This window comes from Eumetopias jubatus, unplaced genomic scaffold (assembly GCF_037043125.1).
Source record: "Eumetopias jubatus isolate StellerSeaLion01/CBP00866 unplaced genomic scaffold, mEumJub1_p1.0 scaffold_5, whole genome shotgun sequence".
Taxonomy (NCBI): Eukaryota; Metazoa; Chordata; class Mammalia; order Carnivora; family Otariidae; genus Eumetopias; species Eumetopias jubatus.
The window spans coordinates 59,482,416-59,506,495 of record NW_028274811.1 but is presented as its reverse complement, the minus strand read 5'-3'; the positions used below and the strand labels follow the sequence as shown (position 1 = coordinate 59,506,495).

Genomic DNA, 24,080 nt, shown 5'->3' with positions numbered 1-24,080 from the left:
GGTGAAGGCCAGAAATAGAAGAGGGATGTCCAATTCCCTATCTACAAATGCAGGATTGCAAGATGATTGAGGTGCAGTATGTGTGTGCGAGGCCAGACGGCTGGGCTCTGGTCCCATGGTGGCCTGGGCAGGTCAGCCTGGGTTAGAGGCACGGGCAGCTGGATGGAATGAAGAGCCATCTGGGTAGGAGATAAGATTTTGGAGCCTAGAATACCCAGAGGAATGTTGAGAATTGAACTCTAAAACATTTTAGAGATGAACAGAGAAAGAAGAAAAAGCAAAGGAGGCTAAAAAGCAGTCTCCGGTAGAAATAAGAACCAGCCCTGATCGAGCACTCTCTCTGTGCCAGGCGCTGTGCTTAAGTGCTCTGCATGCATGTCCTCATTTAGAGACTGAAAAGGAGGGAGAAGAAAATTTCAAGGAGACAGACACGCCCCCCTCCCTGGATCATCTCTGTCACACTTTATCTGTCCTGTTCAGCCTGTCCTTTGGAGCCTAGCTCAGTGAGCACTGCTTTCCTGCTCTTTCCAGGCAGTTTGTATCTCCCCTGGAATCACCTGGCACTTCGTTCGTTTTATTCACTCAGCCCACAAATGTTTTTTCCCCTGTTTTAGAGTTTATGGTGTTTAATGACATTATCTTATTTTATTTTATTTTTTTTAAGATTTTATTTATTTATTTGAGAGAGAGAGAATGAGAGAGAGAGAGCACGAGAGGGAAGAGGGTCAGAGGGAGAAGCAGACTCCCCGCTGAGCAGGGAGCCCGACGCGGGACTCGATCCTGGGACTCCAGGATCATGACCTGAGCCGAAGGCAGTCGCTCAACCAACTGAGCCACCCAGGCGCCTGACATTATTTTATTATTATCTTCTGGACTCTACTTTATTCATTGTAAAGACTTAGGATCTAGCATGTGGAGTGATCGATCACCAAAATAAATATCTGTTTAATACGCAAATGAATCAACAATATAAAATAGTACATTTATTCAAGATTCAGTGTGAACCAAAGTATGAGAAGCTCTCTCGACAACACGTTTCAGATAGATATTGCTACACTTCTTGGGACAGTCAGGGGCTGAGGATTCACTGAATGCTGGTTTCCTTTTGTTTGGGTTTCCAGTGCCCCATTGACACTCAGATGCTAGATATTAACCCACTGTCGGAGTTCCCTCTGACCCAGGCACACACACTCTCTGAATACTCATTATGCACAATTCAATAATGATTAACATTTGAACTCTGTCTAGGCTGAGCAAGCCACATCAAAGCTCCTTTTTCATTAGGACTTTTAAAATATCAAATATGGACTGAATGAATAAGTGTTGGAGAAACTGACTTTGTAAACTGAAAATCGTAAGGCCAGATTCATTTGAAATATGTCATGTGGAGGGCATATGTAAAAATTATGAGCATTTTGATTTTTCCCTTGTAGGTAATAAATAACATCTGTAATATTCCTCCTCACCTTTTTCTGATTAGCTTTATGTCTGGCATATTTTCCCCAACACTCCTGTTTCGTGTTGCAAGGATTTCGCCAGGGAGAGACAGGACCCTAAAGTAGTGTGGGTGTAACAGAAGACTTGCAGCAATCAAGTCTAAGCCCAGAAATAAGGGGCAGGATGAGTTTGGTGGCGAACCTTTAATGCTTCTCAGGCCTCTCTATGTTACCTTTCTCCAGGGTGCACAAGAGCTGCACAGGTCCTAAGGGATGGGCGTACCCCTGAAGGGCAAAGAGCACGTGGCCCACAAGCCAGCTCCACCGCACTCCAGTGCTGACGTGGCTCCCTAGGGCCCCTTGCTCCACACCTGTGCCCATGTGGGGGCATCCAGCAGAGTGGCCTGGGCCACTGGCTTTCACCCTGGGGTCCATGGAGCCCGAGGGGTCCTCTGGGGACTGCTGGCGGCGAATCCAGGTGGAGGTTGGACAACTCTGCTTTTAGCTGTTTTGTATGATGAGCAGCTGCATACCTTTTGTTTGGAGGGAAGCGCCGTGTCAAGACAGTTGCAAGCGTAGTAGGGGCTGCTGCTGAAGATGGGGGTTTCAGGTCACTGAAGGTGACAGACAGCCAGGCAGCCGGTGTTGGGCAGGCTGAGCCTGCCAGGAGGCCTGTGCTGAGCTTGCCGGGCTCAGGGAGCTGTAGTTAAGTCCTGAGGTGACTGTGGGGGGGGGGTCGGGTGATCCCAGTGGACAGCCAGAATTGGGAATCCCTGATCTATTTCACCCTGTTTTCACAATTTTAACCAGACATCTCATTTAGCATACATAATTTAGGTGGTATTGCCATGTTGTTTTTTTCTACACAATTTTCTTTTTTCATTCGTTTTAAAACCACTTTATTATTTTTTTAAAGATTTTTATTTTTTTTTTTTTTGAGAGAGAGAGTGCACATGTGTGCACAGGGGCAAGACAGAGGGAGAGGGAGAGGGACAAGCAGACTCCACACTGAGCACAGAGCCTGACTCGGGGCTCGATCTCATGACCCTGAGATCATGACCTGAGCAGAAATCAAGAATCAGATGCTGAACTGACTGAGCTGCCCACATGCCCTTTCCTGAGAGAAACCACTTTATTAAGATATGATTGACCTACAAAAAGCTGTGCATATTTAATATTTACAACTTGATGAGTTTTGAGACCATTGCCACAATCTGTGTCATATACAAACTCCAGAAGTTTCCTTACACCCTGTTGTTATTATTTTCTTATGTGTATATAGGTGTGACAAGAACGCTTAACATAAGATCTATCCCCTTAGCAAGTTTTTAAAGACACAATATAGTATTAACTGTGGTCACTGTGCTCTACAGTAGAATTCTAGGACTTATTCATCTTACATAACTGAAACTCTGTGCCCTTTCACTACCACATTTCCCCGTTCCCTCGTCCCCACGCTTTTCTAATAATATCTCGGTTCCCGTGGTAGCTGGTCCAGGTTTCACGGTTGTTACAGGTTTGGGCAGCTGACCATACCTTGATTTTGATGGCTGTCAATCAAAGGCCACAGGTTGAACCTAAATTGAAATGATTTATTTCAATTGGTCAGTTAGTTTATCCATGTACCCAGTCGTATGGCAACTGCTGTGGGAATTCAAGAGACTTGTATTTTTATACTTACAGTGAATGCAAAGAACACTCACCACCCCCAGGATCTCATTCCATCCTCACAATTGTCCTGTGAGGTAGGCATTATTTTTCTCCTCATTTTACATACAAGAAAACAGGAATTCAGAGTGGCTAAATGACTTAATGGATTATTCATTCTAAAGGCTATTAAAATGTACAGTGGTTTCTCAGAGTTCTTTCTCAGAACTAGCAAGTAATAGTAATAGTATAAGGAATGCTGCTGGTAAATTCCTAACCGTTCTGTAAATCCCAGCTTGCAAGCTGCTGGAGCCATACCTACGGCCAGTAGGGTCTGTTTCCATCTCTGAAAATTGAGTAAAAGTTTCAGTAAAGCATCAGCTCAGAGTGTGGGGTTCTAGCTCTTGTTTTATTGGGAACTATTTTTAGAGAAAAACTTCTGTTTTTAGATCTAGAATGACTTTCAAAACAAGAATCAAGGCAACAATGAACACATTTGCATCTGGGTACGTAAGTCCTTACCAGATAGCGAGATGAGAGGCAGCTATGGCCTGAGCCCACAGTTTTCAGGATGTGTCAAGCCATGAGCAGACTAGAGATCTGATTCACATGTCCGCCCAGAGCGACCATCCAGTTGGAGCCCAAATGCGCTGAGGGGGACGCTCGGGCTGTGGGCAGTGGGGCTCAGACCAGGTGACACAGTAAGGACCTCGGTGACTTGAACTGCCCTTTGATTTGGGGCTCCTTTGAACTTTTCTTGGATTGAGCCATGAAGAAATTGGCCAGCCAGTCAAATGTTGAGCGTAAACAAAACTTTGGTGTTTTAATTATGAGGCACATTTGGCTCATGTAATAAACTAACACATTTGCCTGTTCATTAAAAAAGACAACCTGGCAGGATTCCATATTTAAAAATACCTTGATCACCAAATATCTGGGAAAGCTGGGGTTTTCCCCACTTAGCCCAAGTGAGTACGTTTTGTGCAAAGTACAAGTGCATATGCCGTAAAAGTCCAAAGATGGCCTCCCAGCAGCAAGAGAATAAAATGGGTCACTAGAGGTAGAATAAACTTTTAGCCTGGTCTTTGTAAATTATAAACATGATCAAAAACAGAAAGGGCTCAGTAGAAATGAAGGACAGCCCATGCAGCAGGGCAGAAAAGGGACTAAAGCCTAAAGTAGCAAATTAAAGCTTCACTATTAATGCTTTCTCACCCTAACCCTGTTCAAACTCCAGAACATATGTGTAAGGGAGCAAATATAGGTCCTCTCCAGACCCAGACTGGAGGCGTGGTTTGTTTGGTTAGGATTTTAGCTTAGGGTGTCTTTTTTTTTTTTTTTCTGGTATAATAATGACTTCTGCCTACTTTTCTCCTCTTTATAAGGTCTTCAGTAAAAGAGGATATAAAAGAAAAAAACCTATCTTATATTGGTAATAGCTACCATTCAGTGACCATCATTACTAGCCATTATTACCTATTTCACAGAGCTCTTGCAAGGATTAAATGAGTTAATATACATAGAACACTTAACACAGCATTTTGTAAGCATGTAGTGAGTGCTTTTAAGTATTAGCATTATAACCTTTAATGTTGACAATGGTAATACAACATACCAGATACTGTGCTAAGCACTGGATATGCCTTCTCTCACCTGCTATTACTGTATTACCTTTATATAGTAAACTGAGGCATGGGGAGTTAGGAAAGTTGCCCGAGATTGCATAACTCGTATCAAAACCATTTATTGTGCACTTACTATCTGCCGGATGTAGTGCTAATGAGCATTTTCAGTGTATCCGCACATTTAGGCCACACAAGTCCTGTGAAATAGATGATATTATCCTCATTTTGCAGATGAGGGAATGTAGGTCTAGGGAGATCACCTAACCCCTAAGCTCACACAGCCATTGAATAATGGAGCTGAGATTTGAACCCAAGCAATCCTGCTCCAGAAGGGCCTGCTGTGTCCTGCTGTGTGCTGTGGCCTTCTAGGAGATGGGTGGGCAGGGGCCTCCCTGCAATCGCAGGCCCTCTCTTCGTCCTGATTATCATCCCTTGCTGTACTTTCCTGCAGACTCACAACATTAACTCTTCCCAAGCCACATTCTCCAGCCACACCCAACGCATACTTGAACAACATCCCAGAGAAGAAGAGACCCAGACCATCCCCTTCACCCGTGCACTGATGCCTGGGACTCCTCCCTTCCCTGCCTTATTTTCTCTAGCCATGAAAACTTGGTTTTCTACGAACTTTCCTCTTATTTGCAAGTCAGCTAAGATGTTTATTTTATTTAAGCCTTGTACCGTTAAAAGCCTCAAGGGGTATACACCAAAATGTTAACAGCAGCTAATACATTTAGAGATAGTTTAAATTTTCCTGTTCATACGTTTTTGTGTTTCCAACTTACGTACAAGAAACATATAAATTACATAGAAATATAACGTATTTTATAAAGTAGAGTCCTAGGCTGTATTGGACAGTAGTTCCCAAAGAGTGATGAGGATGCATTCATTGTACAGTCAAGAAACAAGGCTGCCTTTCATGAACACCAGAAGATCAGAAGTATCTCCTGGCACCCCTCAGTCCCTTTCCCATTTGATGAGTCCATCACCCACCACTAATTAGTATCTTTCCAATTGTTGTTTAGCTGCAGACCCTTTCTTCAAACAAAAATGTAGAGAAGTATAATATATTTAGCAAACACTACAAATTCTTCCTTAAGAGTTAACCAACACTGAGTGAAATGAAGACAGGGAACTGGACCCTGCCCCATAAATCACTATCCCATCTAAAGACAACTCCTAAGGTGCTTCTGGAACCCCTTCTGGCTCTGGAGAACACATTCTCCACTGGAAACCATGGACCCACCTCATTCTAGAAGCTCGAACTCCTTCAGGTTTCCAGAGGTTGCTCAGATAAGGAGTTCTAGAAGTTTACTACATATTATGTAAGATAGTGATTTCCTTCATTTGCCCGAAAATGTTTTGCTCATCTCCTTTTTTATATCCAACATCAGTACACATGACTGGTCCATCTTAAACTGAGTATGTCTGTCTGGCCAGAAAGCTCTATCTCAGAGGTGGCTATCAGCTCCAAAGGAAAGGAGAAAGATTTTTTTATGCTGTGCTTCTCTTTGAACCCCTCATTTCTGCCCAGAGGTTAGCAAATCCAGTGTCCTTTTCTCCTCCGTCCAGCAGCTTGCATGACTCTCGGAGTATGCTAAGCACCATTGAAGTTTACCCTCTAAAGGGGTAAATTGTGTCATATGTGAATTATATCTTAATGAAGGTCTTAGAAAAAGAAGTTTAATATTAAAAAATACTTAAATTCCTCTTGTGCCTCCCTGTTGATGAGAAGAAAAGGGACAGTTCCTCAGGCTGGCTTGTCACGCTCCCCGAGGCTGTTTCACACGCGTACCAGCCACCGGGCCTAAGCCTCCAGCAGCACTTGCCTCCCTGTCCATTAGAGGCTCTCCGTCACTGAGACTGCTTCTCTCATTCTTCGGGCTCAGAGTACCTTCTCCACCTTCTGTTGGGCCAGTTTGCAGTCATCTGCTGTTTCAGCAGTGCTCGTCATTGATGTGCCTGGGCACTGGGTGAGGCCTTGGGGTTATAGGGCTAAATCAGACCCAGGCCGTACCGTACATTGTGTTATGCTGGAAGAGGGGTGGAGTGCTGGATACCAAAAACGTGCATCCTTCAGGTCCTGCCTAAAGTCCCGCTTTCTTCATCTATCTTCCTGTGTGCCTCAGCCTGTATCGACTTCTTCCTCCTGTGATCTTTTGTAATATTTTCTGTCTGACCTTAATGATATTCTTCCTGATGTTGTTTATTCAACCACTTGATATGTAATATCTTCCTAATTAATTTGTGTGATTGCAAATACACAGCTCCCTTGCGTATGGTTTTCTATTGCAACAGTAACAAATTATCACAAACTTTGCGGCTTAAAAGAACACAGACGTATTGCCTGACAGTTTTGTTGGTCAAAAGTGCGATATGGGTCTCACAGGGCCAAGGTCAAGGTTTCAGAAGTGCTATATTTCCTTCCAGAGGGTCTAGTACAGAATCCATTTCCTTTGCCTTTTCCAGGCTCTGGGGCCGCTCACATTCCTTAGCTCATGGCCCCTCCTCCAACTGCAAAGTCAGCAACACTGCCTCTCAGACCCATCTCCCTCTGACCAAGTCAGGAAAGAGTCCCTGCTTTTATGGACTCATGGTTAGACTGGGCCCACTCCAATAATAGGAGATAACCTCCACATTTCAGGTCCTTACCCTTAGACATATGTGCAAAGTTTCTTTTGCCTCTGTAAGGCAACATAGCACAGGTTCCTGGGAAGTTAGGACATGGACATCTTTGGAAGTCACTATCTTGCCTTTCACCCTGTTTTATACTATTTTGTATTACATATGAGATGGATGGAAAAAGAAAACATGCAAACACTAACAACGGTGATGATAGCTAATAATCTGTACATCAAAGTAGACTAAAGGGGGAAAGCGTTGTTGGAAATAAAGAGAGGCTTCTCAAAATTTTAAAAAGAGGAATCAGCCAGAAAATTATAATGCTTCCAAATGGGTAAGCACTTAATAATATAGTCTCAAAAAATAACAAAGCTTGGAGGAGAAAGAAATTCTCAGTCGCAGTAAGAAATTTTCTACATAATTCTCTCAGTAACTATTAGAACAAGCGAACAAACCAAAAAGTCAGTACAGATGTAAAACATTTGAACAGCATAGTTAACAAACTATGATATATATGGATCACTGCACCTAACAACTTGAGAATACATGTTTTGTTTTGCTTTTTTAAGTGAGAATGGAACATTATACAGTTGACCACGTACTGGGCCATAAAGCAAGTGGAAACATATTTCAAAGGATTTAAATCATATACTGTACATCTAACATGATCCTAAAGTTAAAAGTTTATTTTTTAAAAATCCATGGAGCTATTTTCTAATCGTAATGGAATTAAACTGGAATTAGTAACAAAAGGATAACAGGAAATTCTCAAATGTTTGGACATTAAGAGATACACTTTTCAACAATCCATGAGTCAGAAAGGAAATTATAATGAAAATTTGAAAATATTTTGATCTGAATAACAAAGATGCATATTTAAAGCTTACATGATAAAAATAAATTGGTGCTTGGATGAAAATTTATAGTATTAAATGTATATATCAGAAATGAAAAAGTACTGAAAATTAATTACTTAGGAAGCTATACATAGAAGAGCAAATTAAGGGGTGCCTGGGTGGCTCAGTCAGTTAAGCATCTGACTCTTGATTTCAGCCCAGGTCATGGTCTCAGGGTCATGAGATCGAGCCCCAAGCTGGGTTCTGCGCTGGTGTGGAGACTGCTCAAGATTCTCTCTCCTTGCTCCTTCTCTCCGCCACCCCCCCTTAAAAAAAGAAGAGCAAATTAAGCCAAAAGGAAACAGAGGGAAGGAAATAATAAAAAGAAGAGGCAAATTTATGAAATAGAAAACAAACATACTACAGAGAGGGACTACTAGGTAAAATGTTGGTTTGAAAAGACTAATAAAATCAACTAACCTTTAACAAAATTTATCATGGGAAAAAAAGTGGAAAATACACACTGCCAGTATCAGGAATGGAAAGATATTACTACAGATGCCACAGACATTAAAAAGATAATACAGAGATAAAAATTTGTATGAACTAAACAAATTCCCAATACACTTTACTGAACTAAGAAAAAGAGAAATAGAGGATCTGAAGAGTTTTATATCTGTTAAAGAAATTAAATTAATAAATAACCTGCCCACAAAGAAAATTCTAGGCCCCCATTGTTTGACAAATGAACTCTTGCAAATATTTAGGAAGTAACATCCATCTTACACAAACTCTTCAGGGAACACTTCCAGTTCCTTTTATAGGACCAATATAACCTTGACTCAAAAACATGACAATATTTCAAGAAAAAAATTAATAGAGCAATTTCTCTCTTAAGCGTAAGTGCAAAAACTCTAAAATAAATGTGAATCCAGGAAATATAATCAATCCCAAACAAAATGTGAATCCAGCAATATATAAAAATGACAAGCTTCATGATGAAAAGGGGTTTATTCCATAAATGCAAGGTTGGTTTAGCATTTAAGAATCAATAAATATAATTCATTGTGTTAAAAGATAAAAGAATAATTATGTGATATTTTCAGACGCAGAAAAAACATGGTAAAATTCAACATCCACTTATGATTAAAAAAAAAACTTAGTGAATTGGGAGTAGAAAGGATCTTCTTTAATCTGATAAAGCATAGCTACAAAAATTTTATATTGACATCATACTTAACAGTAAAATATTAAAAACTTTTCCCCTGAAATCAGGAATGAGATAGAAATTCTCACTATCACTACTTTTATTCAAATTTATACTAGAGACTTTGTCCAGCATCATAAGGTAAGAAGAAGAAAACTAAAAGATATAAGATGGGGAGAAGCCAGTGTCATTGTTTGCAGGTGTCATGATAGGATGCATAGATAATCCAAGGACTCTATATAAACAAAGGATTAGAATTAACAAATGAATTTTGCAAAGTCACTGGGAACAAGGTCAATATCTAAAAAAGCCAATTGTATTTGTATATGCAACATCCAGAGTATGAAATAAACTTTTAAATGTTGTTTATAATAGTATTAGAACACATTAACCAACTAGGAGTAAACCTAAGAAAAGACATATAAGACCTCTCCACAGAAAATCATAAACTATTTTCAAGAGAAGATACAGGGATCCACCACACTCATGAGTTGTAAGTCTCAATATTTTAAGACAGCAATACCCCCAACTTGCTCCCTGGAGTCAATATCATCATAATCAATATCCCAGCAGCTAGTTTGTGAAATTTAACAAGCTACTCCTAAAATTTATATTGAAAATGCAAAAGGCCAATAATGATGAAATCAGTCTGGAAGAACAACAAATTGGGGACTTATACTAGCAGATAGAAGAACATATGATAAATCTACAGTAATTAAAATAGTGTGGTATTAGCATAAGGATAGACAAATAGACCAGTGGGATAGAAGGCTGTCCATTGCAGTAGTCACTAGTCACATTGGCAGTTTACGTTTAAATTAATTTCCTCAGTTGCATTAGCTGCATTTCACATGCCCAGTAGCCACGTGTGGCGAGTGGTTGCTGCAATGGACACCACAGGTAGAGAACATTTCCGTCACTAAAGAAAGTTCTATTGGACCATGCTGCTTCAGAGACAGATTCACCATAAATGGAAATAAGATGTTTGACAAAGGTGTCCCTGAAGATGAGTAGAAAAGAACAGTCTTTTCAATAGTCTTGGTCAGATGATAGCCATCTTTGAAAAATGAATCTCAAGTCCTACCTCACTTCACACACAGCAATCAATTCCCTGTGGGTTCTGAGTCTAAATGCAAGAGGCTGTGGAACCTTCATGCAAGGGAGTAACATCCAGCAATGGAAATGAATGAAGTGCTGGGAACAGGCTGAACCTCAACACCAAGGGTGAATCTCACAAACAGTATGAGATCACTTGGAGCCAGAAATAAAAAAGAACAAGGTGTATGGTTTCCGTTTACATGAAGTTCAAAAGCAGGCAGAAAGAACTCTACTGTTGGATAGCAGCTACCTTTGAGAGAGGGGAGGTGACTGAAGGCTGCCCACATGGGCTTCTGAAGTCCTAGGAATGTCCTCTCTCTTGAGTGGGCTGTGTCTACAGGAGGGTCCAGCCTTCATCAGCATCTTCTGTGCACTTTTCTCTATGGGTGTTATTTAAAAATGTTTTGTAAAGCAACCCTTGGACTAATACGGAAAAAGAAAGGTAATTCTTGCTGACTGATTTTAAAAAGTGAAGATTCTGTCTAAAATGTTTAGATAGGCAACAATTTTAAGTCTGAAAGTATCAGGTATAGGGTATGGAGAAAGGGAGATATTACTGGTAGGAGGGCCAATTAACATGTGTTGTAAAGTTGGAAAGGTGTGCACCTTGCAACCAGACAGTTTTGCTTCCAGACACAAATCCTAGAGAATTTCTTGCTCGTGTGCACAAGGAGACATGGGCAACAGTGCTCATTTCAGGAGAGTTTATAATAGAGGGAAAAAAAGAATAATTGAAGTAACCAAAATGCCTAACAGAAAAATGAATAAATAAAATGTGATTTTTTTTATATAGTGAAAAAACAGTTAAAAGGAATATATATATATATACGCAAACATAATCACAGAGCTCTAAAAATACTGTAATGGATGAAAAAAGCAAGTTGCAGAATATGTTTAACATATATATGGACATTTTTAAAGTATAAAACAGGTCTGGATATTATTCTTTGATGCATGCATATGTCACTCAATTTTTAAATGGCTGCAGGATACACTGGGCACCGAAACCGTGATAGCAGCGGCCTCGGGGCAGGGGGGGGAGGGGGCTGGGGAGGAGACCGAGATTGAGGATGGGGACAAATTGTCACATGGAAACTGTCCCTTTGTTTTCATTGTTCTGTTTCCTTTTTTTTTTTTTTTTTTTTTAAGCAAACGTGACAAAATGTTAACATTCTAGGTGTTGACTTGCAGGATGTTAGTCAGATTATTCCTTGTAATTTTCTCTTTGTTTAATTTCTCAATAAGAAAAAAATAGAGCTGACATAATAGCACCTTCTGTCATTTAGTCTTAGACTTATTTATTGTTTAGATATTTTATGTTCCTGTTTGTTTTAAGAAAAAAATGTATATAAATATAAGTTTAGCCGAGACATCTAAATTTCCTCTCTTTGTTTATGTTTGCAAAGCATACTTGTTTGATTTAACATTCTCTGGTATCACAATGTGTCCTTTGTGCGAGCTTGTGAGGAGTAAATCATGAGGGCTCACAGTCCCACCACAGTCTGTGTATTAAGAACGCATTTCCTACGATAGACATCCTCTGCGCCTCGATCTCGGCAAGCATCCGTTTGTATTGGAGCCAAAATATCCACAAGCAGGCAGAGAAACAAGAAGTCAAAAAGATCTGCTGTTTGGTGCTAAGGATTTGTTGGTACATGATTGTGAAGACTGAAGGTCTAAAACCACCGATGTTTATTGGCTCCGTCTCCAGTATGTCCCTCCAGGGTCATTTCCACAAGACTGACCAGAAGAACAGGACCCTGCCTTTGCCCCCACAAACAGTGCTTCCCGCAGGAAGCCCTGGGCAGCAGCACAGGAGGCCGGTTTGGCAGGGAGGAGGGTCAGAGTCTTTATGACAGGATGGTGGACAAATGGGCTAGCCGCCATGGTGGACAGCGGATTGTTCCTGACATAGCACACACACACACAGCTATTAGCCCTTGGGTGGGTGGTCTGGGAGCCTTTGGAAATACACCCAAGGTGATTTGCTGTGACCATGTTTGAAAAGTTGACAGGTAAATGTGGACTGAAAACAGACTAGATATTTTAGAGTTAGGCCCAAAATCGAGGCTTTTAAACATGCACAGGTATGACTGAGGTGGGGACCTCCATATCTTGTCCTCACAGATAGACCAGGTCTTTTTTTTTTTTTTAAGATTTTATTTATTTATTAGAGAGAGAGCACAGCGGGGTGAAGGGCAGAGGGTGAGGGAGAAGCAGACTCCCCACTGAGCAGGGAGCCCAACAAGGGGCTCAATTCCAAGACCCTGGGATCATGACCTGAGCTGAAGGCAGACACTTGACCAAATGAGCCATCCAGGCGCCCCCTCCAACCAGGGTGTTTAACTAGAGTAGAACTCAGGTCTTGCTTGCTGCACCTTATTCACTCTTCACAAGCAGGCCACAGAGGGAGTTATCCAAAAGAAGGAACTGAGCATGCTCATTTCAGACCTTTTGTCTGTCTAATTTTAGGGCCAGCCTGCCCCCAGGATATATGTAAGCACTCAGGTCTGCTCTCAGTTCCGAGGGAGTCCAGTGGGTGTCCCGCAAGATCAGCGATGAGTGATTTAGTCTTTCTAAGTCAAGGGTCAGTTAGTAGAAAGGCCTCTCTGCCACAGATCTGAAGCTATCTTCTCTTCAGTCAACTTTATCAGTAACAAAGGCAATTATTTTTAACTCCAACTGTCTGGTCTCCACCTTTCAATTGGTTCCAAATTCAAGAAGGTGGGGGAGTAGGTACTATTAACTGCTCCCCTCAAAAACCTAATAGTCAATTAGTATAAGACCCCAAGATGATAAATTAAGGTAATCCAAGAATTTGTATACCAATTCATTCTTACACCCATAATTATCCTGTTTGAATAGTTAACTGAGCGTTGCTCAGTTAGTTTTAGATTTCATCAGTGTGGTTAAACAAATAAATATAGTACTATTAATCATGGCATGACTGAACTCTCATAGCTTGAGAGAGACTCCATTAAAATGTACATGTTATAATCTATTTCATTATCTACATAGGGATAAGTATATATAGAAAATGTATTCATCTAATCTGATCATTTAACAGCAGAAAGAGAAGAGGCACACACAGAAAACAACCTACCCTGCTATAACGGAACTCTGTTTTACATAGGGCCAGCTGTACATTGGCAGAACATAGTGATTTTAAGGATGAATTAGTGTTCTAATCTCATTGGGATTCCCTTTATATTTGTGGTGGTTTATGACTGATGTTTAATGGAACTATAGCTTTCTGTTTATATTTAATAGAAGATTCATTTCTGTGGTGGGATACACATTTACACTCCAGAGTTGAATAAAAGCTACCATTCTACAAGGAGGATATTAAGTGTTGATTTATAATGACACATTTCAATAACAGTGACCTAAATGCTTCCACACTGTTTCTTCCCAGGTCCTGGGAAGAGCCTGGCTCCAGCAAAGGATGATTCTTCTCATCCGGAACATTTCGCCTTCAACACATCTCTCCATGCTGCAATTAGACACAGGAATTGGAAACTTCTCACTGGCTACCCAGGTAGAATGCTGAGCATTTCCCCCCAGAACAGCGAGGAAAATTTTACCAAAGTGACGACTGCCTTTTGCAGAACATACCTCTGGGGCTGCTGAATGAGGAATGGTTTGATCTCCTGTCCTGACAAAAGAAGACTGAGCATTAACTGTAGGTGGGGGGTGAAAGGAAGCAATGTCACTGTAATGTGTCGTGGAAAATAAGGATTTCAGAGATGTGTGGCTGTCGCGCACAGCTCGTCTAGCCAGCAAGGAAAATCTCTGAAAGCTACATCCTCAACCAATTGCAGAGCCGAAGGAGGTGGTTGCTTCCCCTGAGCACATTCTCTAAAAGTGAGGTCTTTTACATACTTTTAAAATGTGGGTTGTGATGGCTAAGACTGTGATGCCATTAGCAGTGTTTATAATGATGACATTCTTGGCATTTGTGGCCAGATAATTCTTTGTCTGGTGGTGCGCCGTGTATTGCAAGATGTCTTAGCTTCCCTGGCCCATGAGCACGGTATGCCAGTAGCAGCTCCCCTAAGTCACTGTGACAACTGAAAATTCCCCCGCCCCCACCCGCACGCACGCACTTTCCTGGAAGCCCCTGGTTGTGAAGCCCTGAACCATGTCTGGTTAAAGCACCAGAAGTCAGAGACTGAGATAGATGTTGGTACAGCATCAAGGGCCGCATGTTTGTCATGTGTTCCTGCCCACGTCCCCACTCAGCCTTCTCCCCCAGTCTCCTTCCTTGAAGTGCGAACCTGCCTATGATGCTTCTCCCCCAGTAAACTCTTGCATTTCTTTGCCAGGCTGTGGTTGCTGGTTTCCTCCACCGTCTCAAAACAATGTTTCTGTGATACCCTCATCGGACCCACCGACCAAGACCCTCTGGCTCTTTGATATTGACCAGGACCCAGAAGAAAGACATGACCTGTCAAGAGACCATCCCCATATTGTCAGGCAGCTCCTTTCCCGCCTGCAGTTCTACCACAAACACTCGGTGCCTGTGCACTTCCCGGCGCAGGACCCGCGCTGTGACCCCAAGGGCACTGGGGCCTGGGGCCCATGGATGTAGGACTTCTGCAGCCCTGGGGAGCCAGACCACCTTTCTGGTACAAGTTGGACTGCAGGCCTTTACTCCTGTACCTCTTGTCTCATTTGCTCTCCCAGCCTGGGTTCCCCTGGCCCTTCTCTTGTTCCTCAACCACGCTGAGGTGTCTTGTTGCAACCCCCAGTGCATTTAAGAAGCTGATAAAACCTGGAACACTCCTGTTGTTGGCCAGGGTGTGTGTCTAGGGGAGAGGGTGGCTGAGTTCAATCTCTTGTTCCTGAGCCATGGGACAGCTAGGGACTTGACTTGGAATAGGAGGTTCTCACTGAGTCCTGGAGGCTGTACAGCTGGCTCTTTTTGCCTCGCAAGTCAGATGTTAGATCTCCCTCTGCCAATAGCTGGGTTTTATTGGAGTGCCTCATGTTTCTTGTAACAAATGTAGGGAGCAGACAGCTTTTAATGGTTCTGTTGGCCAGGGGATCTCCCTGTCTGTGAGCTATCATGTTCAGGCATTCCATGTGAATAACCCCCCTTGGTTCACCCCTCACTTACTCACCCTGTCACTCATCTCATCGTGGAGCGTAAGGCCCATTTCATAGTTATGGTCAGCATGGCAATATGCCTGCTTCTTGGTTTTGGTTATTACAATAAAGAAATGTGTTTTTATCCCCAGTTTTTTTTTTTTTTTCCAGCCACTGCTCATTTTGCCTAGACTTCCTGCTACCCCCTCTCCCCTGTGGTTCTTTTCCTAACCTCCTTTTGACTCAGGCATCCTGTGCCTGGGAAGGCTGCTTCGCCTCTCCACTCTGAGCACCACTGGTTTTTGGAAGACTGCTGTGCCCTATCTTCCTTCTGCCGCTAACACTGAAGCTAAGAGCCCTGCCCAGAGAAGGTGGTCGAGTCTGGCTCTGCAGGCATGCTCATGGTGGACAAGAAGTGGCCGAGTGTCATTAACAAGTCTGTGTCATCTGTTTGGTGAAGACTTTTCTAAGTTTCAGAGTTTATTTTCATGATCATGGCTTTGTCTCATAATGTATTATGAGTTGCATGCTATTCCCTAGCAATTAGGAGAAACCCCAGGAAACAATAATTTTGTCTTGGGATGATGGAAGTGGGCAGTTTGAAAGGAAATGGCCAGCATCTGAGATATTGGGCCTCAGTAAAGCAAAGGAGAGCACACCCACGTTTCCCTTACTTTCACTTCTACTGCTTGTGTTGAGGTTCTGGGGTGGGGGAAAGAGGATGCACAGTTTGACCTGCCAGCCCTTTCGCAGTCCCACTGATGTCCTACTAATGTGGATCTGTCCAGATTAGCTCTCAAGAATGTCACACTCAGACTCAGTTTTGCTGTGTGCAGAAACTATACTCTTTTTCCCATGAGCTCCACTGTTTTGTTCACTGCTCGTCACCAATGCCTGGATCAGTGCCTGTTACAAAGAAGGTAGTCAGTACTTTTTTTTTTTTTTTAAATGAATGAATGGACAATTGAACAAAAGAGAAAGTCGCACACCATGCAAGTGCAGTGAGCTAAACACATCCTCCAACTGTTGCGTTTCTGTTCTCAAGCTGCCCTCCTGGGGTAGGAACAGAATTTGCATATCTGGATGGTCACAGACACTCCGTAGTGAAGCCATAATGTCCTCTCCAGGAGAGAAAAGGGGAAACACGCCTGCCAAAGATACTCTTTTGGCAATAATCCTCCATTCTCTTCTTTGTAGGACACTAGAAACTAAAACCAGCCAACAATGTGCTATGGGTCCTGGTGTAGCCATCCTTCAATTCAGTAACAATATTTTCTGGTCACCTCTAATATGTATTGTATTAAAATAAGATGATTGGAAGGAAATGGTGCTAGAACTAAAGACACCTATTATCAACCTCTACCCCGCTCCTGGGTTGGCAAACGGTCAAAATGCCATCACCTACCACCCCCACACCTGTGGCAGATACTCTGAACTAACTGAGCCCAGATGTTCCTCTGGATCCTTCTAACCACAGTGTCTATTAATACCAGAAGACTAGAGGCCATCACTACATGACACCTGTTTACCCTCCCTGCTGTGCTCCCAGGGCCGCCCCAGTTCTAGTCTGTTGGTGGCCAAGTACAACATGGATGTTCTGCACTCGGTGGATTTAAAGGGAGTTGTAAAAACTACTTGTCGTAAAACTTTTATTTGATATTTTATTTTATCCATAATAGAATGTATCTCATTAGGTTTCTTTATTCTGTTATAAGGATGTGAACAGATTCATATTAATGTTGTTTCTCTCCAAATTCGCTCACCTTTAAAGAATAGTTTTATTGATTTAATGGTTTTTCTTTGTTACTACATGATTGTTCCAGATCTGGGGAAGAGAAAGTTACTTTATCCTTTAAAATGTGTCAATGGGGAGTTTCCATTTGAGTGGTGAAAAAGTTCTGAAACTGGACAGTGGTGGTGTTGGCACAACATGCCTCTGAATTGTATACTTTAAAATGGTTAAGATGATAACTTTTATGTGGTTTTGCCACAATTTTTTAACGTGTTGGCCCATTTTATGGTATGTAAATTACATCTCAATAAAACTGTTAAATAAATAAACGTAGCAAAAATATCAGAACTGAAAAAAACACGCCAGTCATTTGCCCCAAGAGTGCAAACTATAAAATAAGTTATTGAAGGGAGGTCAGGAGAGGGTAGGAGTGAATATAAAGTGAGAATAAGAGAGTGTGTTTGTTCTCTGTTGCTGTATAACAAATTACTGCCCAATTTAGCAGCATAAAACAATAAACATTTATTACTTCCCACACTATAGGGGGGTCAGGGCTCTAGGAGTGGTTTAGCTGGGTGGTCCTGGCTCAGGGCCTCTCATGAGATTATAGTCAAGCAGCTGGCCTGGGCTGCAGTCATCTGAAGGCTTGTCCGGGGCCAGTGGATCCCCTTCTAAGATGACTCAGTCACAAGGCTCTTGGTTGGAGGCCTGTGTTCCTCGCCCTGTGGGCTTCCCCACAGGCTGCTTGAATAGCCTCACACATGGCAGGCAACCTCCAGCGGAGCAAGTCGTCTGGAGAGACACAGAGCAAGAGGAGGTTACCGTGTGCCTTAATAACTCCACCTCCAAAGTGCTACCGTGTCACTTCTACCTTTTTGTGCTTCCTTAAAAATGAGTCACAAAGTCCAACCTGTACACAAGTGAGGAGAATTTAGGTCCTGCCTTTTGAAGGAAGTGTCAGATATGTGGACATATTTGATACCACCATGGACAACAGAGGAGAATGGGCGAATGGAGCCCCCTGGGGAATAGATTGTCTGATCAAGGCCACATGCATTTATCAAATTCTGGTAGTTGAAGACAGATGGGAGAAAAAGCATCCAACTTTGCTATTTAGTGGTTAGAAGGACCATGGACTAATCATTTAACCCTCTCTACGCCTCAGGGTTTTTTACTGGTAGGGTGATGGGTGGGCTGAACTGAGTAGATACGTTTTGCCCAGAACAATGCCTGACACATAGTATATGTTAAATAGATGGTGTTTGACTGACTCTCAGAGGACTGAATTCCAGTGTAAGAATGTGAAATAAAACTGTGCTGGGGCACCTGGGTAGCTCAGTCAGTTAAGCACCCAACTCTTGAATGTGGCTCAGGTCATGATCTCAGAGTTGTCAGATCAAGCCCTATGTCGGGCTCTGCACTCAGCAAGAAGTCTGCTTGAGATTCTTTCTCTCTCCCTCTGCCCCTCCCCCGCCAACTCTCTCAAATAAATCTTAAAAAAAAAAAAACTGCTAAAAATAGGCCTGAGACTGTGCTCCATCTTGAAAACCATTCGTTTCCTGAAAATATTTAAAAAACTAATTTTTTGAATGCTTACTATATTCCAAGTATTGTACAAGGTGCTTTAAAAGAATTATCTTGTTGCCCAAGAAAAATAAAGGCAATTTTCTTCTTAAGAAAAAAATAAAAGAATTATCTCGTTTAATATAATTTTAAACTAACCAGAGGTAATGTTTATAAAATCTGTTCAATCTTAATTATAAAAGACATACTTGGTTTTCACACCCCTTACATTTTAAAAATATCCAATCTTTATCCAAACATATAATTACTTAAATCAAGAAAATAAGAAGAGGGGCGCCTGGGTGGCTCCGTTGTTAAGCATCTGCCTTCGGCTCAGGTCATGATCCTAGGGTCCTGGGATCAAGCCCCGTGTCGGGCTCCTGCCTCAGCAGGAAGCCTGCTTCGCCCTCTCCCACTCCCCCTGCTTGTGTTCCCTCTCTTGCTGTGTCTCTCTCTGTCAGATGAATGGATAAAATCTTTAAAAAATAAATAAATAAAAGAATCATTTTGTTTTTTTAAAAAGTTCACCAGAGAAATATCCCGTGTCAATCAACAAACAAATGGATAAACGAATATTATTCAGCCATAAAAAGAAGTGGAGTTCTGATACATGCTTCAACATGGGTGAACCTTGAAAATATTAAACTACAAAGCCAGACACAAAAGGGTAGATATTATGTGATTCCACTTACGTGAAATGCCAAGAATAGGCAAATTAACAGAGACAGAAATTAGATTAGAGGTTACCAGGGGCTGAGGGGAAGGAAGAACGGGAGCTATTACTCAATGGATAGAGTTTCTTTTGGGGTGATGAAGACATTTTAGAAATAGCGGTGATGATTGCACAATAGTGTAACTGTAATTTTTTTAAAAGATTTTATTTATTTATTTGAGAGAGAGAGAGTGAGAGAGAGCATGAGAAGGGAGAGGGTCAGAGGGAGAAGCAAGACTCCCCGCTGAGCAAGGAGCCCGACGCAGGACTCGATCCCGGGACTCCAGGATCATGACCTGAGCTGAAGGCAGTCGCTTAACCAACTGAGCCCCCCAGGCACCCAGTGTAACTGTAATTAATGCCGTTAAATCGTACACTTAAAGTTGGTTAAAATGACAAATTTTATATATATAGAAATTTATATAGAGAGAAATGACAAATTTTATAGAGAGAGAGAATTTATCTCCTATATATAGAATTCTATATGTAGAATATAAATTCTATATATATATAGAGAGAGAGAGGGAGACACAGAGAATGGAGTTTAGGTCCTCCAACCTACCAATATAGCTGCACTTTTAGTTCTTTCATAGATTGGACTCCCGTATAAGACAAAACTAACATGGTGAGAGAAGTCACAAAATTCTTTCCTTGGGGAGAAGGAGTATTGACTGGGAAGGAGCATGATGAAACCTTTCAGGGTCCAGAAGATGATCTGTATCTTGGTCTGGGTGGTCTTTACATGGCTGTATCCATATGTAAAAATTCACTAAGAAGTATGCTCAAGTTTTGTACTTTACGGTTTATATGTTATACCTAATTAACAAGTACTTTAAAATAACACCTGCCCTTAGAGCAAGAGAGCACTACATATTTATCTCATATGTTACCCAAATGTGCTTGGAAACCTGCAAATAATTGTAAGGAAAACATTTTACATGCTGCAAAGACATTCACTATTTGAAGAAGCCTTTTTGTGATTCCTTTTGTAAACACAAATTTAGGTTTTTGTGTTTATCAAACCTGAACGCATCGATTTGGCATTCCTCAATTGAGATTTTGCTCCCCTGCGTTTCCTGAAGGGTTCTCCCCTACGTGTTGGTGCTGTGGGGAGAGGTGCAAAGACCAGGAAATGACGGGAGTGAAACTGCAGGCCTGACCTCTGCCCGAGGCTTATGATCCAATTCTGTAGGACCAAGTTCTTTCCAGCTTAACAGTTGTTAAGAACATCCCAGCCAACACTAAACATATTGAAGTAGTTATTAGTCTTCCTAGGCACCGTTTAAACTTTAAAATTGATTTTTTTTCTTTTTTTTTTTTTTGTCCACGTGTAGAATAGCCTGAGCTTGAGCAGATTGGTTCATTTTCAGGTGGTCAAATGATCTGCTCACTCTGGCCGCTGTCCTTACCGACCGCCGAGAGCAGGTAGGTTTGAACGGCTGCGGAGGTGCCAACCCCGTCTCTTTCAACTTTGCCCCATTGCCACGAGAGCCACCCACCAGGTGGCACAAAGCGGAGGAGAGGTGACTCATGCTGCCCGGGGCCTGACTTCAGGACTTCTGACCATCAGGAAACTGGAAGGGCAATTTCTTTCTCAAACTAATTCACCCAAGTAACAAATCATTGAGCCTAAGATATTTCATTCAATAACCTGTATTATTTGTCTGACGGTAGAGGTAACACATACCACTGTAACAATTTTAGAAAATACAGAAAATTAGACAACCCATAAAGCAGCCACCAACAGACACACCACTAACCTTCTTTCATACCTCTTTTTAAAGAAGTGTGAAGAAAAAAAAAAAGAGCAAGGAAGTGGCCCACCTCCCAGATTGGCTTTCAAATCCCACTGTGCCCAGCTGAGCCCTCACTGGAGACTAAGATGGTAGACAAATAAAACGTCACCTGTTTTGAAACTCCTCATTTTAATCCCATTAAAGTAGAGATCTTCCCAGGGTTTTTACTCCAAGAGGACATGATTTCACACACACTTCACACAAACATACGATCTTTCTCTCTCTCTACACCCACTCTTCTCCGTAGGCCTCAAGAGGTGAGGGCCTCCACACACAAGGGACTTTGTGCAATCAATCAAACCGGCAAGCAGGCGCCTGCCTCCAGACCAGAGTCTCGCGGCGTGAGGCAGAGAGCATCAGCGCGCACACCCTCCTCCCCTCCTTGGGAAAACCCGTCTTTCTGTGCCTTTGTGTGCATTAAGTGAATCAGAACTGGGATTGCCGCTTACGCCAGGGTTTGTAGCTGGGATCGTTCAAGTCCACCTGTGATATGTGGTGGGCGTGAGGACAGGACACTGACATCAGCCAGGAGGAAGGGTGGGTGAGATCAGACCCCTCCCCCTCAGTAAAGCTCACCTACCAGGGAACTCCACCAGCAGGAGGAGGTAGTCCCAGGGCAGGGCTGGAAAGCAGAGGTGAGGAGGAGGGGGCTCTAGAGTCTGAGGAAATGCAGCTTGACGTTTGCCAAGAGGATTCATTTAACTGTAATTTTTGCTTTGGATCTATGCACCCATGAAAGCAGTAAGTTCTTTGTGAGTGAGCTATTTTTAAAATTAAACCCTTTGATTAGAGAGTCCTCTGAATCTGTTAGAGAAACAGCTGGTTTGTTTGAAGAATGTTCCTTGTTTGGACGTCCCGAGAGTGTGCTGGTTTTTCTTGGTTCTTAGGCCAGGGCTTAAATGAAAGTGTTTGGGCTTAACACGTACCAGGGGTGGAAATCAGTGGCTCCCACGTCCAGGACTTCAGGACAAGTGAGACAGGAGGGCCTGTCTCACTGGGACCCACATGTGTTCTGTCACTGAGCTCCACCTACTCCTCTCCTCCCGCAAAGCAGCTGGAGCTCCCTTGGGCACCCAGTGCCCGAGGTGCCTCCTAGCAATCCTCTGTGAGACCCCACCCAGGACTCTGTTGCTCACTTAGGGCTTTTCACTGCTGAGGGTCCTAACATGGTACTTTTCCTTAAATGTACACTCTTCACTGAAATAATGTAAAGTGATGCTTTTTTATCACTATGCTAAAGAGAAAATGAGTGTCATTGGTAATCATAAAAATACATACAATGAATACAAATCGCTCTTAAGCCTGAGCCTGGAACTATTTCTGGCCTGGAGGGAAAGAATTGAATAACTGTGTTATTCTCAGCCCCTGAAACATGAATAACTTCTTCACTATGTGGCTCAATGTCATCAGTGCCAGGGCTGTGACTGGGGGACCCTGGCGTGGAGACAAGGAAACTCCCTGAGGGCAGGCATGCCCATCTTGAGGCGTGTGCTCAGACCCTGCGGGGGTGCTGGGAGCTACTCCGTGGTGACTGGAACTTCCCGAGGTGCTCCATCCCCTTCCATCTGCCTTTCCTCCAAGAAGAACCACAGCTGGGCTTTGCTTCTAACAGTTTGTTTTGCTCGTGTGCCTGGAGACCCTGAAGCAAGGGAAGCATTCTAAATGAGTTAATGTATAAACACACAAAGAAACCAACATACACATCCTCTGCGATATAGTAGAAAAACCACAGAGGATCCAGCAAAGGAAGAAGCCAAGAAAGTCAATAAACAAGTTGGTGGAGATGCGACATACAGCGATGAAATATTAGGAAGAAGTAAACATTGAGAAGAGGAAAAAAGAGACAACACAGAAGTTTCTCGAGTTAAGGAGTTCCCTGAGCCTTAATTTTCAGGACTGTTAGTTCTGGCGTCTGACCCCAAAGGCACCCTCTGGGGAGACTCAGGATCCTAATGGCTCTGCTCTGCCCCACCAGCCAGTTCACACCTCCTTGGTGCCCACGTGGCATCGTCTGACTCAGATGCACACAGCCTCTTGGGATACTGTAATTTAGCCCACCAAGTATACCATATTTTGCCAATTATAGGGGCAGGGCAAGGAATTAACCTTTACTGGGGACAGTGTATATAGCAGGCACGTTTGACTTTTACAGTGGCTACCAAACGCCTCAAGATAATGCCTAATCCTTAGGTAAATGTTTTTACCAATTTGAAAATTCTCTTGAGTGATGTCATATAGCCAGTAGAGTTGGAATTACGAGCTCAAATTGCTCTTAAAAAGCACCCCCGCTGTCTACCACACTCCCTGGCATCCTCCAGCGCTGCTTGCCTTCCCTTCCCTTTTGTCCTGCGCCTTTAAGGACGGACAGAGGAGCCATTGTAGGAAGTCCCTTTCTTACAACTCAGGACTCAGGGAGCATCGCCAGTGACATTCAAAGCTAGGTGAGAACTTCAGGCTGGCACAGGGCCTGGGGTGAGTGGGGGGCAGGGAAACCAGGGAGGAGGCCAGTGCAATGGTTTCGCCAAGAAGGCATCACAGTTACAGAGGTAAGAAAGTAGAGGCAATTGGAGGCTTAGAAAATAAAACACATTTGAAAGGAGTTCAAATGACTCAGCCTGGGAAGGGAATTTATTCATGTTTTCCATACATTTCATAGGAAAATCCGCTTTCCCCCACGCAGGTCAAAGAGGCTGGTGATCATCGCCCCAGCGAACGCGC

The 24,080-nt window shown here is 42.6% G+C and overlaps 1 protein-coding gene across 1 annotated transcript in view; it reads left to right on the top strand.

The window, feature by feature from the left end:
• ARSB (arylsulfatase B) overlaps nucleotides 1-17,639 on the top strand; it is a 165,336-nt gene extending 147,697 nt beyond the window's left edge. Inside the window, exons 7-8 of the mRNA XM_028114440.2 lie at nucleotides 13,887-14,009; nucleotides 14,797-17,639. Of these exons, the coding sequence (XP_027970241.2) occupies nucleotides 13,887-14,009; nucleotides 14,797-15,062 (389 nt within the window). The 3' untranslated portion in view covers nucleotides 15,063-17,639. The remainder of the gene's footprint in view (nucleotides 1-13,886; nucleotides 14,010-14,796) is intronic.
• Nucleotides 17,640-24,080: the final 6,441 nt, after the last annotated feature.